A 13,287-nucleotide genomic window follows, 5' to 3' on the forward strand; every position below is an offset into this window, starting at 1 on the left:
GTGCTCAGCAACAGCTCCAGCTACTAATTAGCGGGGACTCGAAACTGCCCGCTGGTGTCAGGGGAAAAGACACAATGCCTGGAAAAGAAGCAGGCACAAGGCTAGTTCTATGGTCTGAATGTCCTCAAAAATTCATTAAAGCTTCACACCCACTGAGGTGGTATTAAGAAGTGAGGACTTTTGGGAAGTGATTAAGTCATGAGGGCTCTGTCCTCAGCAATAGATTAATGCCTTACGAAAGGCCTGGAGGGAACTAGCTTAGGCCTTTCTTTGCTCTTCTGCCTCCACCCTGTGAGGGCAGACTGGTTGTCCCCTGTTGTGCTTCCTGCCCTTCCATCCTTTCTGCCATGTGAGAACACATCGTTTAAGCTGCCATCTTGGAAGCAGACACCGGGGCCCCTAACCAGACACCAAACTTGCTGGCACCTTAGTCTTAGACATCCCAGCCTCCAGAACTGTGGGGAAATAAATTTCTGTTCTTTATAAATTACCCAGTGTCAAGTATTCTATTATAGCAGCACAAACAGACTAAGACAGCTAGGTGACAGAATGGTATCAGGGTCCCTGCTCCCTCTAATTGGCACAGTCTGGCTCATGATGCCATCTCCAGAAGGAAGCCTTACCTCATACTCTTCCAGAGCAGCCACCTTGCCAGCTTCCCTCCAAGGGCCATGCAGTACACCAGACCGTGCCTCCTCTGCAGCAATGCCTACCTCACCTGATTGGTTTCTGCCTGCTGACTGGCTGAATCAGAACAGTATCAAATCCCCAGGGCCCTCACATGCTGATGGCCCAGCAGACACCCACTACGGAAAACATCAGCCAAAGTGATTCTAGAATACGTGAAAACATTCATTCTCTTGAAAACTGCTTATTGCTTTAAGTCTACTTTTGTGGCACTAAGGAACCACAGCTTAACAAGGCACAGAGGGTCTAACTTACAGTGGTGGGGGTGCCTCACAGACCATAGAAGCCACATGCTGGCAGATATGCTGCTTCTACTCCTGGGCTACAGACAGATCCTTTAAAATAAAATTTGTCAAATAATAAAAATCTTAAATCCCTGATGATGGCCATTTTCAAGAAACAGAGAACATAACCTACTTGAAATACAACTAAAATGTTGCCTACACATTTCTACATGTTAAAACATTTTTTTAATCTGAAAGAATGGGGAATTTTATATCCCACTATGAAGTTTGAAATTTTTTTTTTTTTTTGAGACAGAGGCTCTCTCTGTCGCCCAGGCTGGAGTGCAGTGGCCGGATCTCAGCTCACTGCAAGCTCCGCCTCCTGGGTTTACGCCATTCTCCTGCCTCAGCCTCCCGAGTAGCTGGGACTACAGGCGCCCGCCACCTCGCCTGGCTAGTTTTTTGTATTTTTTAGTAGAGACGGGGTTTCACCATGTTAGCCACGATGGTCTCGATCTCCTGACCTTGTGATCCGCCCGTCTCGGCCTCCCAAAGTGCTGGGATTACAGGCTTGAGCCACCACGCTCAGCCTGAAGTTTGAAATTTTAAAAATGTATCTTAACACGGTAAAAATTTCAATCTATTAAAAAATAAATAGTATCATTAAGAGAGCTTAATGTTACATTTTAAGTATCTAAAATAAATGTATGATTAACAGAAATTCATTTTTGAATGATGTATTTGAAACAGAGAATGTTGACTCAGGTCAGTGACAAAAATACAAAATACAGAAAATGCAGATAGTAAACATGCATGTAGTTTAACTATACCATTCAAATTCCAGCTTGCATCTGTATTCTCCGTTTTAATGGAAACAATAAAGATATGAAACCCATCTTTTTGTGTTCTGGCTACCACATCCTGAAATAGAGGTTAAAAAAATTCTTCATGTTATTTTCAACAAATTGCTATATAATATAGCCGAACAACTTTTTGCCATATTTTAAAATAATTGAATCGGGTTACTTTCTAAAAATTTTTTTTCTTTTTTTTTTTTTTCTTCGAGATTGGGGGTCTCACCATATTGCCCAGGCTGGTCTCAAACTCCTGACCTCATGTGATCCTCCTGCTTTGGCCTCCCAAAGTGCTGGGATTACAGGTGTGAGCCACTGTGCCCAGCTGTATTGGGTTTCTTTTAAACACACACACACACACACACACACACACACACACAACAGAAAAGGAATGGCAGGCAGTGGAAGGATAGCTATTTCTCTTATTTTTTAGACACCATCCTCCCAGACCTAAAAAGGTAAAGGAGGAAAGAAGCTTTTCTCATTCTTCAATGTTTTCTATCTTTTACATTTTTACAGGTTCCCTCTAATATTACCATTCTATATATTGTTTAATATTATCAATAAAAAACTTTTTCTAGGGTGAGCAGGGTGACTCACACCTGTAATCCCAGCACTTTGGGAGGCCAAAGCGGGTGGATCACTTGAGCACAGGAGTTTGAAACCAGCCTGGCGAATGTGGCAAAACCCTGTCTCTACTAAAAATACAAAAATTTGCCAGGCGTGGTGGTAGGCACCTGTAGTCCCAGCTACTTAGGAGGCTGAGGCAGAAGAATTGCTTGAACCCGGGAAGTGGAGGTTGCAGTGAGCTGAGATCATACCACTGCACACAAGCCTAGGTGACAGAGCGAGACTATGTCTCAAAAACAACCTTTCTTTTCTACTATTACTCTTCTCATATTTTATCCTAATATTATCAAACATTTTGTTTTATTTAAACGTGTGGTTTTTATTAATTTATTTATTGAGATGGAGTCTTGCTCTGTCGCCCAGGCTGGAGTGCAGTAGTGCGATCTTGGCTCACTGCAACCTCAGCCTCCTGGGTTCAAGCAATTCTTGTGCCTCAGCCTCTGAGTAGCTGGGATTCCAGGCACCCGCCACCACACCCCGCCTAATGTGTGGTTTTTAAATTGAATTGGGGGAAGAGGAAGTTAGATAACATTGTCAGAAATGACTCAGATTAAGTACATAAGCTAAATGATTCAAATTTCTTAAGGCACTATGTTACTTGCAATTCCACTAAGGAATAAAACTTCCCACTGTAATGCTTGTAAATTCTCCAATGCCCTCCCAAAACTGGACCACACTTTTTATACTCCACTTTCCTGAATATTTCCTATCCATTTCTTTCATTTCCTACTTCTCATCATATGACAGATTTTGTACAAAGTTTGTCCTGGCCACTGCAGAACAAGTGCCTTTCCATTATCAGACTTCTTAAAGATGGCTGAAGAGAAAACATGAAGAGTCATAGTATAAAAGCAAACATTAAGCTCTCCCAACCCTGCTTTCAGTCCCTACACATAACTCCCAACCCTTTCAACCTCTTACTCAGTCTTCTGACTTTTAGTAACTCCCCGAAATGCCAAAATTTCCCTCCCACATGCTACATTCATGGTTTCTATTTCTTTAAATCCTTAATGACAAGCACAGCCCATTGCTGTGCTGTCTTGACATTTAGAGGAAGAATTTCATTTTTTAAAGAAAAGAAAGGCTGCATAGAAATTCATCTTCAATTGCTTTAAGAATATTTTTAGACAAAGATAGAAACAGTATATACAAAATTCATAAAGACATATATAAGAAAACTTTTTTTTTGAGACAGAGTCTTGCTCTGTCACCCAGGCTGAAGTTTAGTGGTGCAATTTCAGCTCGCTGCAACCTCCACCTCCCAGGTTCAAGTGACTCTACTCTCATGCCTCAGCCTCCCAAGTAGCTGGGATTACAGGTATGTACCACCATGCCTGGCTAATTGTTATATTTTTAGTAGAGATGAGGCTTTGTCATGTTGGCCAGGCTGGTCTCAAACTCCTGGCCTTAAGCAATCTACCTGCCTCAGCCTCCAAAAGTGCTGGGATTGCAAGCAGGAGCCACTGCACCTGGCCTGAAAACATACGGTTTTAAATAATGTTTCCTTTTCCTTCTATAATTCTAATAACCCTACTATACATCACTGTCTAAGTGTTTATCCATTAGCAACCTTTTTCAGTCTTACAATAACTTAACGTATATTTGATTTAAAGACAAATCAAACTGCTTACCGTTGATCTTTCCTGGTTTGAAACATTTCTGATATTTATTAGTTCTTTATTCTGGAAAAAAGAGTAAATAATGCTATTTTACACTGCTGCATTTCTACGGAGAAAAGTTGTTTTAATAATTAAGAAAAAAAAATGTTAGAAGAAAAATGAAAAATTAAAAGCTAAACATCAAAGAACAAATCTCACTGTATCCCAGACACAAGTAACAAAGTTCTGCTTTTGAAAAATTACCCCTATTATATAAAGAGACTGAACCTATGACTCACTGATGCTCCTGAAAGAGATGGGAGAATGGAAGCAAGGTGAAAAACCTATTTCAGTGTATCATCCATGAGAACTTCCCCAACCTAGCCAGAGGGGCCAACATTCAAATTCAGGAAATGCAAAGAACCCCCACAAGACACTTTACAAGAAGATCATCCCCAAGACACATAAATCATCAGATTCTCCAAGGTCAAAATGAAGAAAAATGTTAAAGGCACCTAGAAAGAAAGGTCAGGTCACCCACAAAGGAAAGCCCATCAGATTAACACCAAGCCTCTTGACAGAAACCCTACAAGGAGAATTGGAGGCCTATACATTCTTAAAGAAAAGAAATTCCAACCAAGAATTTTATGTCCAGCCAAACTAAGCCTCATAAGTGAAGGGGAAATAAGACACTTTTTAGACAGGCAAATGCTGAGGGAATTCATTCAGACCTGCCTTACAAGAGCTCCTGAAAGAAGCACTAAATATGGAAAAAACATTACCAGCCATTTTATACTTTACCACTATAAAGTAACCACACAAATGAGTCTGCATAATAACCAGCTGACCACAATATCAATGCTAAAAGCCTCAATTAAAAGGCACAGAATATTAAGCTGGATAAAGAAGCAAGACCCAACGGTTTGCCATCTTCAAGAGACCCATCTTACATGCAATGACACCCAAAGGCTCAAAATAAAGGGTTGGAGAAAAATCTATCAAGCAAATGGAAAACAAAAAAAGCAGAGGTTGCAGGCCTAATTTCAGACAAAACAGACATTAAACCAACAAAGATCAAAAAAGACAAAGAAGGGCATTATGTAGTCATAAAGGGTTCAATTCAACGAGAAGACTTAACTATCTTAAATACATACACACCCAACACAGGGGTACCCAGATTCATAAAGCAAGTTCTTAGAGATGTTTAAAGAGACTTACACTCCCACACAATAACAGTGAGAGACTTCAACATCCAACTGAAAGTATTAGACAGATCACTGAGGCATAAAATTAACAAAGATATTCAGGACCTGAACTCAACACTGGATCAAATGGAGCTGATAGACATCTACAGAACTCTTCACCCAAAAATAACAGAATATACACTCTTCTCATCTCTTCATGGCACATACTCTAAAATCAGCCAATCAGAAATAAAACAATGCTCAGAAAATGCAAAAGAACCAAAATCATACCAACCACTCTCTCAGACCATAACAATAAAATTGGAAATCAAGATTAAGAAAATCTTTCAAAACCATACAATTGCATGGATATTAAACAACCTGCTCCTGAATGACTTGTGGGTGAATAATGAAATTAAGGCAAAAATCAAGAAGTTCTTTGAAACTAATGAGAACAAAGATACAACATACCAGAATCTCTGGGACATAGCTAAGGCAATGTGAAGAGGGAAATTTATACGCCCACATTGAAAAGTTAAAAAGATCTTGACTGGGCACGGTGGCTCACACCTGTAATGCCAGTACTTTGGGAGGCTGAGGCAGGTGGATCACCTGAGGTCAGGAGTTCGAGACCAGCCTGGCCAACATGGCGAAACCTCGTGTCTACTAAAAATACAAAACTTAGCTGGGTGTGGTGGTGAGTGCCTGTAATCCCAGCTACTCGGGAGGCTGAGGCAGGAGAACTGCTTGAACCTGGGAGGTGGAGTGAGCCGAGATCGCGCCACTGCCCTCCAGCCTGGGCAACAGAGTGAGACTCTGTCTCCAAAAAAAAAAAAAAAAAAAAAAAGAAGAGTTATAAAGATCTCAAATTAATTAACAACCTAACATCACAACTAAAAGAACTAGTGAAGCAAGAGCAAACCAACCTCAAAGCTAGCAGAAGACAAGAAATAACCAAAATCAGAGCTGAACTAAAGGAGACTGAGACATGAAAAACCATTCGAAAGATCAATGAATCCAGGAGCTGTTTTTTTGAAAAAATTAATAAGATAGACTGCCAGGTAGGCTAATAAAGAAGAAAAGACAGAGGATCCAATAAACTTAATTAGAAATGACAAAAGGAATGTTACCACTAACCCCACAGAAATACAAATAACCATCAGAAAATACTATCAACACCTCTATGCACACAAACTAGAAAATTTAGAATGGATAAATTACTGGACACATACACCCTCCCAAGACTAAACCAGGAAGAAATTGATTCCCTGAACAGACCAATAAGAAACTCTGAAATGGAAATAGCCTACACCAAAAAAAGGCCCAAGACCAGATGAATTCACAGCTAAATTCTACTAGAAGTACAAAGAAGAGCTGGTACCATTCCTACTGAAACTATTCCAAAAAATTGAGGAGGGACTCCTCCCCAACTCATTCTATAAGGCCAGTATTATTCTGATACCAAAACATAGCAGAGACATGACAAAAGAAGGCTTCAGGCCAATATCTTTGATGAACATTGATGCAAAAATCCTCAACAAAATACTAGCAAACCAAATCCAGCAGCACATCAAAAAGTTAATCTACCGTGATCAAGTAGGCTTTACCCCTGGAATGCAAGGTAGGTCCAACACATGCAAATCAATAAACACCATTTATTACATAAACAGAATTAAAGACAAAAACCACATGATCAGCTCAATAGATACAGAAAAGGCTTTCAATAAAATACAACATCCTTTCATGTTAAAAACTCTCAATAAACTAGGCATTGAGGGAACAGACCTCAAAATAGTAAGAGCCATCTATGACAAACTCATAGCCAACATCATACTGAATGGGCAAAAGCTGGAAGCATTTTCCTTGACATCAGGCACAAGACAAAGATGCCCTCTCTCACCACTCCTATTCAACATGGTATTGGAAGTCCTGGCCAGAGCAATCAAGTAAGAGAAAGAAATAAAGGGCACCCAAATAGGAAGAGAGGCAGTCAAACTATCCCTGTTTGCAGACAACATGATTATATATCTAGAAAACCCCATACTCTCTGCCTGAAAGCTCCTTGAGCTGATAAGCAACTTCAGCAAAGTTTCGGGATACAAAATCAACATATAAGAATCACTAGCAGCTGGGCATGGTGGCTTACTCCTGTAATTCCAGCACTTTGGGAGGCCAAGGTGGGAGGATCACTTAAGGTCAGGAGTTTGAGAGCAGCCTGGCCAACATGGTGAAACCCCACCTCTACTAAAAAAACATATATATAAAAATTAGCTGGACATGGTGGCAGGTGCCTGTAATCCCAGCTACTCAGGAGGCTGAGGCAGGAGAACTGCTTGAACCTGGAGGGCAGAGGTTGCAATAAGCCAAGACTGCACAACTGCACTCCAGCCTGGATGATGGAACGGGGTGGGGGGCGGGGGAACGGTGCAATCCCATAGGAATACAGCTAACCAGGGAGGTGAATGATCTCTACAATGAGAAAACACTGCTCAAAGAAATCAGAGATGACACAAACAAATGGAAAGATGTTCCATGTTCGGCCGGGCGCGGTGGCTCATGCATGTAATCCCAGCACTTTGGGTGGCCAAGGCGGGTGCATCATGAGGTCAGGAGATCGAGACCATCCTGGCTAGCACAGTGAAACCCCGTCTGTACTAAAAAAAAAAAAAATAGAAAACATTAGCCGGGTGTGGTGGCAAGCGCCTGTAGTCCCAGCTACTCAGGAAGCTGAGATAGGAGAATGGCATGAACCCGGGAGGCAGAGGTTGCAGTGAGTGGAGATTGCGCCACTGCACTCCACCCTGGGTGACAGAGCGAGACTCTGTCTCAAGAAACAAAAACAAAAAAGATGTTCAATGCTCATGGATATGAAGAATTAATACTGTTAAAATGGCCCTGCTGCCCAAAGCAGTTTACAGATTCAATGCTATTCTCATTAAGCTACCAATGACATTTTTCACAAAACTAAAAAATACTATTTTAAAATTCATATGGACCCAGAAGAGAGCCTGAGTAGCCAAGGCAATCCTAACCAAAATGCACAAAGCTGGAGGCTACCTGACTCCTATTGACTACCTGACTTCAAACTATACCACAGGGCTATAGTAACCAAAACAGCATGGTACTGGTAAAAAAACAGACAGACACACAAACCAGTGGAACAGAATAGAGAGCCCAGAAATATGGGTGAACACCTATAATAATTTGGCCTTTAATAAAGTTGACAAAAACAAACAATGGGGAAAGACTCCCTATTCAATAAATGGTGCTAGAATAACTGGCTAGCCATATGCAGAAGATTGAAACTGGACCCTACGCTTACATCATACACAAAAATCAACTCAAGATGGATTAAAGAGTTAAATGTAAAACTTAAAACTATGAAAACCCTGGAAGACAACCTAGACAATACCATTCTGGATGTAGGAACAGGTGACGATTTCATGACAAAGTTGCCAAAAGCAGTCGCAACAAAAGCAAAAATTGACAAATAGGATCTAACTAAACTAAAGAGTTTCCGCACAGCAAAAGAAACTATCAACAGAGTAAAAAGACAACCTATGGAATGGGAGAAAATACTTGCAAGCTATGCATCTGACAAAGGTCTATTATCTGGCGTCTATAAGGAACTTAAACAAATTTACAAGAAAAAAAACAAAAAAAAATTTTTAAGTGGGCAAAGGACATGACCAGACACTTTTCAAAGGAAGACATAATACGGCCAACGAGCATATTTTAAAAAGTTCAATATCACTGATCATCAGAGAAATGCAAATCAAAACCACAATGAGATACCATCTCACACCAGTCAGAATGGCTATTATTAAAAAGCCAAAAAATAACAGATGCTGGCAAGGTTGTGGAGAAAAAGGAATGCTTATACACTGCTGGTGGGAGTACAAATTGGTTCAACCATTGTGGAAAGCAGTGTGGCAATTCCTCCAAGAGCTGAAAACAGAACTACCACTTGACACAGCAATCCCACTACTGGGTATATACCCAAAGGAATATAAACCGTTCTGTCATAAACACACATGCACACAGATGTTCACTGCAGCACCATTCACATTGCCAAAGATATGGAATCAACCTAAATTCCCATCAATGGTAGACTGGATAAAGAAAATGTGGTAGATATACGTCATGGAGTAATATGCAGACATAAAAAAGGAGATCGTGTCCCTTGCAGGGACATGGATGGAGCTGGAAGACATTTTCCTTAGCAAACACAGGAACAGAAAACCAAATACCGCATATTCTCACTTATAAAGGGGAGCTAAATGATGAGAGAACGGACACAAAGAGGGGAACAGCGGATACAAAGAGGGGAACAGTGGACACAAAGAGGGGAACAGCGGATACAGAAGGGGGAACAGCAGACACAAAGAGGGGAACAGCAGACACAAAGAGGGGAACAGCAGACACAAAGAGGGGAACAGCAGACACAAAGAGGGGAACAGCAGACACAAAGAGGGGCCTACTTAAGGGTGAAGGTTGGGAGGAGGTAGAGGAGCAGAAAATATAACTATTGGGTACTAAATTTAGTACCTAGGTCACATAAATATGTACAACAAATTCCTGTGACATGAGTTTATGATATAACAAACCTGCACATGTACCCCTGAAAATAAAAGTTAAAAAATAAAAATAAAACTTACTCCTTAATGAGGATAATGTTGCCACTGGCAGGGAAAGTGTTAGGAACTAAAAGGGAGTTCTAGGTGCTAAAATGTTCTACAATTCATCAGGGTCTACACGACTGTGCTCAGTTTTTTGTTGTTTGTTCATTTTTTTGAGACATAGTCTCGCTCTGTCGCCCAGGCTGGAGTACAGTGTCGCGATCTCGGCTCACTGCAAGCTCCGCCTCCTGGGTTCACACCATTCTCCTGTCTCAAACTCCCAAGTAGCTGGGACTACAGGCGCCCGACACCAAGCCGGGCTAATTTTTTGTATGTGTAGTAGAGATGAAGTTTCACTGTGTTAGCCAGGATGCTCTCGATCTCCTGACCTCATGATCCACCCGCCTCGGCCTCCCAAAGTGCTGGGATTACGGGCATCAGCCACCGCGCCCAGCCTTTTAAAAATTCATTGAGGGGTACACTGATGTGTACTTTTCTGTGTTTATTATATTTCAACACATTTTAAAGAGAACTCCTTTAAAACTTTTACTAAAGACATTTTTACTTCAGAATGTACAAAAGAACAAAAAATAAATTTAAAGGCCCCATAATCTCACTACCCACGGCTGACTGCTGGGTTTTTTTTTTTGAGACCAAGTCTCACGCTTGTCCCCCAGTCTGGAGTGCAATGGTACGATCTCGGGTCACTGCAACCTCTGCCTCCTGGGTTCAAGTGATTCTCCTGCCTCAGGCTCCCGAGTAGCTGGGACTACAGGTGCACACCACCACGCCCAGCTAATTTTTTGCATTTTAAGTAGAGACGGGGTTTCACCATGTTGGCTAGGCTGGTCTAGAACTCCTGACCTCAAGTGATCCACCCACCTCAGCCTCCCAAAGTGCTGGGATTATAGGCTGAGCCACCACGCCCAGACGACTGCTGTTAATCATTTTAGAATCTAAGCTCCCACACTGGGAGGGAGAAAAGGCATAAAGGAGGAGGTAGTGTTGACGTGTGTCAAAAGCTGATAAGTCAAGACTTCTGGTAAGAGGAACAGACCATTGGATTTAACAACATGGAAGTCACTGTGAGCTGACTAGAGCTGTTTTGATGGGATGATGGATGCAAAGGTCTGACTGCAGCTGACAGAAGGAAGAGTGAGAGATAAATTGGAGGTAGCAGATATAAAAGACCCTTGCAAGGATGTTGCCAAAATAAGTTGCAAGGAAATGGAACGATGGTATCAGTATCCTATCTTTCTTTTTTTGAGATGGAGTCTCGCTCTGTCGCCCAGGCTGGAGTGCAGCGGCGCAATCATGGCTCAATGCAATCTCCTCCTCACAGGTTCAAGCAATTCTCATGCCTCAGCCACCCGAGTAGCTGGGACTATGGGCACACGCCACCACACCCAGCTAATTTTTGCATTTTTAGTAGAGATGGGCTTTCACCAGGCTGGTCTCAAACTCCTGACCTCAGGTAATCCACCCACCTCAGTCTCCCAAAGTGCTGGGATTACAGCTGTGAGTCACTGCGCCCAGCCAAGTATCTTACTTCTTACGTATACTATACACACAAACTAAACCTAAAAATTTACAAGTTAACCACCTTTATCAAAATCCCGAAAAACAGTACTTCCGTTGATACTTGTATTCACTGGGAATAAAATAAACTTTATTTTAACATGGCAAGTCAGATACCACCTTTATCAAAATTCTGATAAAACATTACTTCAGCTGATACTTGTATTCACTGGGAATAAAATAAACTTTATTTCAACATGGCAAGTCAGATACTCACATTCAAAGAGGGAAACACCTGTGAATCACTGTTGCAATCTAAATTCTCATTTTTTGTTGTCCAACAGTTGTCATTCTTCAAATAATGACAAAAGTCTTCATCAACACTAAGTTTATGTTTCTGGAGCAGCTCCTATATAAGGTAAAATTCTATGTTATAATTTATTCCCACACTTCTTATCCTAGAATATATATAAAAGTTAATGTCTAAATAATACCAAAAGTTATATTCAGTTTGAAATACCTGGAAATATGAGGTAGAATAAAATACCAAATAAAAACTGTTTTGAATATAATTTTAATATAATTGAGATAATCATAATCTTTTAGCCATTCCAGTGTGTTCAGATACAGTAACACACGACACAAGCATACTTACAGTAAGAAAATTGACAAAGATAGTACAAGGAAATAGTTCCCAGAGAAATAAAACATACTTTGTTCTGGGGCTACTTGTATTTTATCCCATGTGTAAGAGATTTTACAGAGAAAGAAAGCAGCATTCAACTACAAAAGAGAAAGCAAACAGTAAGATACAGCAAAGGTAGCTGAGTGCAGAGGAGGCGCTCATTTACACAACTACCTGAGGTTCCTGGCATCCTTGAAGGGATGAATGAACCAGGTTCCTTAATGGCAGCTCCCAGTCATCAAAAAAAAGTGGAGTTGGCTCCCACAGACCAAATATGGGACAATTTGAGCAAAATAAATAAAAACAGTAATAGATTATAACCTATATAACAAAGTAAAAATAATGAGTCCAACCTGATGACTGACAGGTAAGACAGATTGGTTAGGGGAGTACAGGGAGTGCATCCTTACAGTAGAATGTTAATAAATGAAGAAGAAAGTATGGAACTAGAAAATCACCATTCAGCAATCAGCATAGTAATGACTGACTCATCAGGCAAGAATCATGAAAGGATGCTAAAACAAGTGGCTGAAGGTTTGATGAAAACTACAAGATATTTACATAGTTTCAAAAGTATTTCCTCAAAAGTTGTTGTTAATAACAAAGAGAAAAGTAATAACTTTGGAATGGAAAAATCTTGCAGACACCTCCTTGACCAACTGACCAAATTAACATCACCAAAAATGAGACAAATCAGTATTCTGTGGTGTTCCTGCCAAAAATATGTAACTTGAATCTGATCATGAGTAAACATCAGAAATATTCAAATTGAGGGGCATTTTGCAAAAATAAATAGTTCGTACACTTCAAAACTATCAACGCCATGACACACCAAAAAGGGGGGAAAATCCAGATTATCAGGAACTAAAAACAAAAACAAGGAAAGGAAATGAAATGTGAACCTGAATTGGTTCCTGTATGGGGGGTGGGGTGTGTGTGTGCAGAGGGGCCTGCTAAAAAAGACAATATTGGGCCGGGCGCGGTGGTTCACACCTGTAATCCCAGCACCTTGGGAGGCGGAGGCGGGTGGATCACCTGAGGTCAGGAGTTCAAGACCAGCCTGGGAAACATGGTGACACCCCATCTCTACTACAAATACAAAAATTAGCTGGGAGTGGTGGCACGTGCTTGTAATCCCAGCTTCTCAGGAGGATGAGGCAGGAGAATCACTTGAGCCCGGGAGGCGGAGGTTGCAGTGAGCTGAGATCGCACCACTGCATTCCAGCCTGGGTGACAGAGCGAGACTCTGTCCCAAAAAAAAAAGAAAAAGACAATATTGGGACACTGG

General features: G+C 41.0%; 1 protein-coding gene across 5 annotated transcripts in view; it reads right to left on the bottom strand.

The window, feature by feature from the left end:
* The window catches only part of TMEM87B (transmembrane protein 87B), a 61,804-nt gene that overhangs the window by 38,086 nt on the left and 10,431 nt on the right, over positions 1 to 13,287 (bottom strand). For all 5 annotated transcript variants that reach the window (XM_008008379.3, XM_073023158.1, XM_073023159.1 and 2 more), the window contains exons 4-6: positions 11,592 to 11,723; positions 4,027 to 4,077; positions 1,742 to 1,832 (exon numbers count right to left, since the gene is read on the bottom strand). In XM_008008379.3, the coding sequence (XP_008006570.1) occupies positions 1,742 to 1,832; positions 4,027 to 4,077; positions 11,592 to 11,723 (274 nt within the window). The remainder of the gene's footprint in view (positions 1 to 1,741; positions 1,833 to 4,026; positions 4,078 to 11,591; positions 11,724 to 13,287) is intronic.

Source organism: Chlorocebus sabaeus, chromosome 14 (genome assembly GCF_047675955.1).
Source record: "Chlorocebus sabaeus isolate Y175 chromosome 14, mChlSab1.0.hap1, whole genome shotgun sequence".
Lineage (NCBI taxonomy): Eukaryota > Metazoa > Chordata > Mammalia > Primates > Cercopithecidae > Chlorocebus > Chlorocebus sabaeus.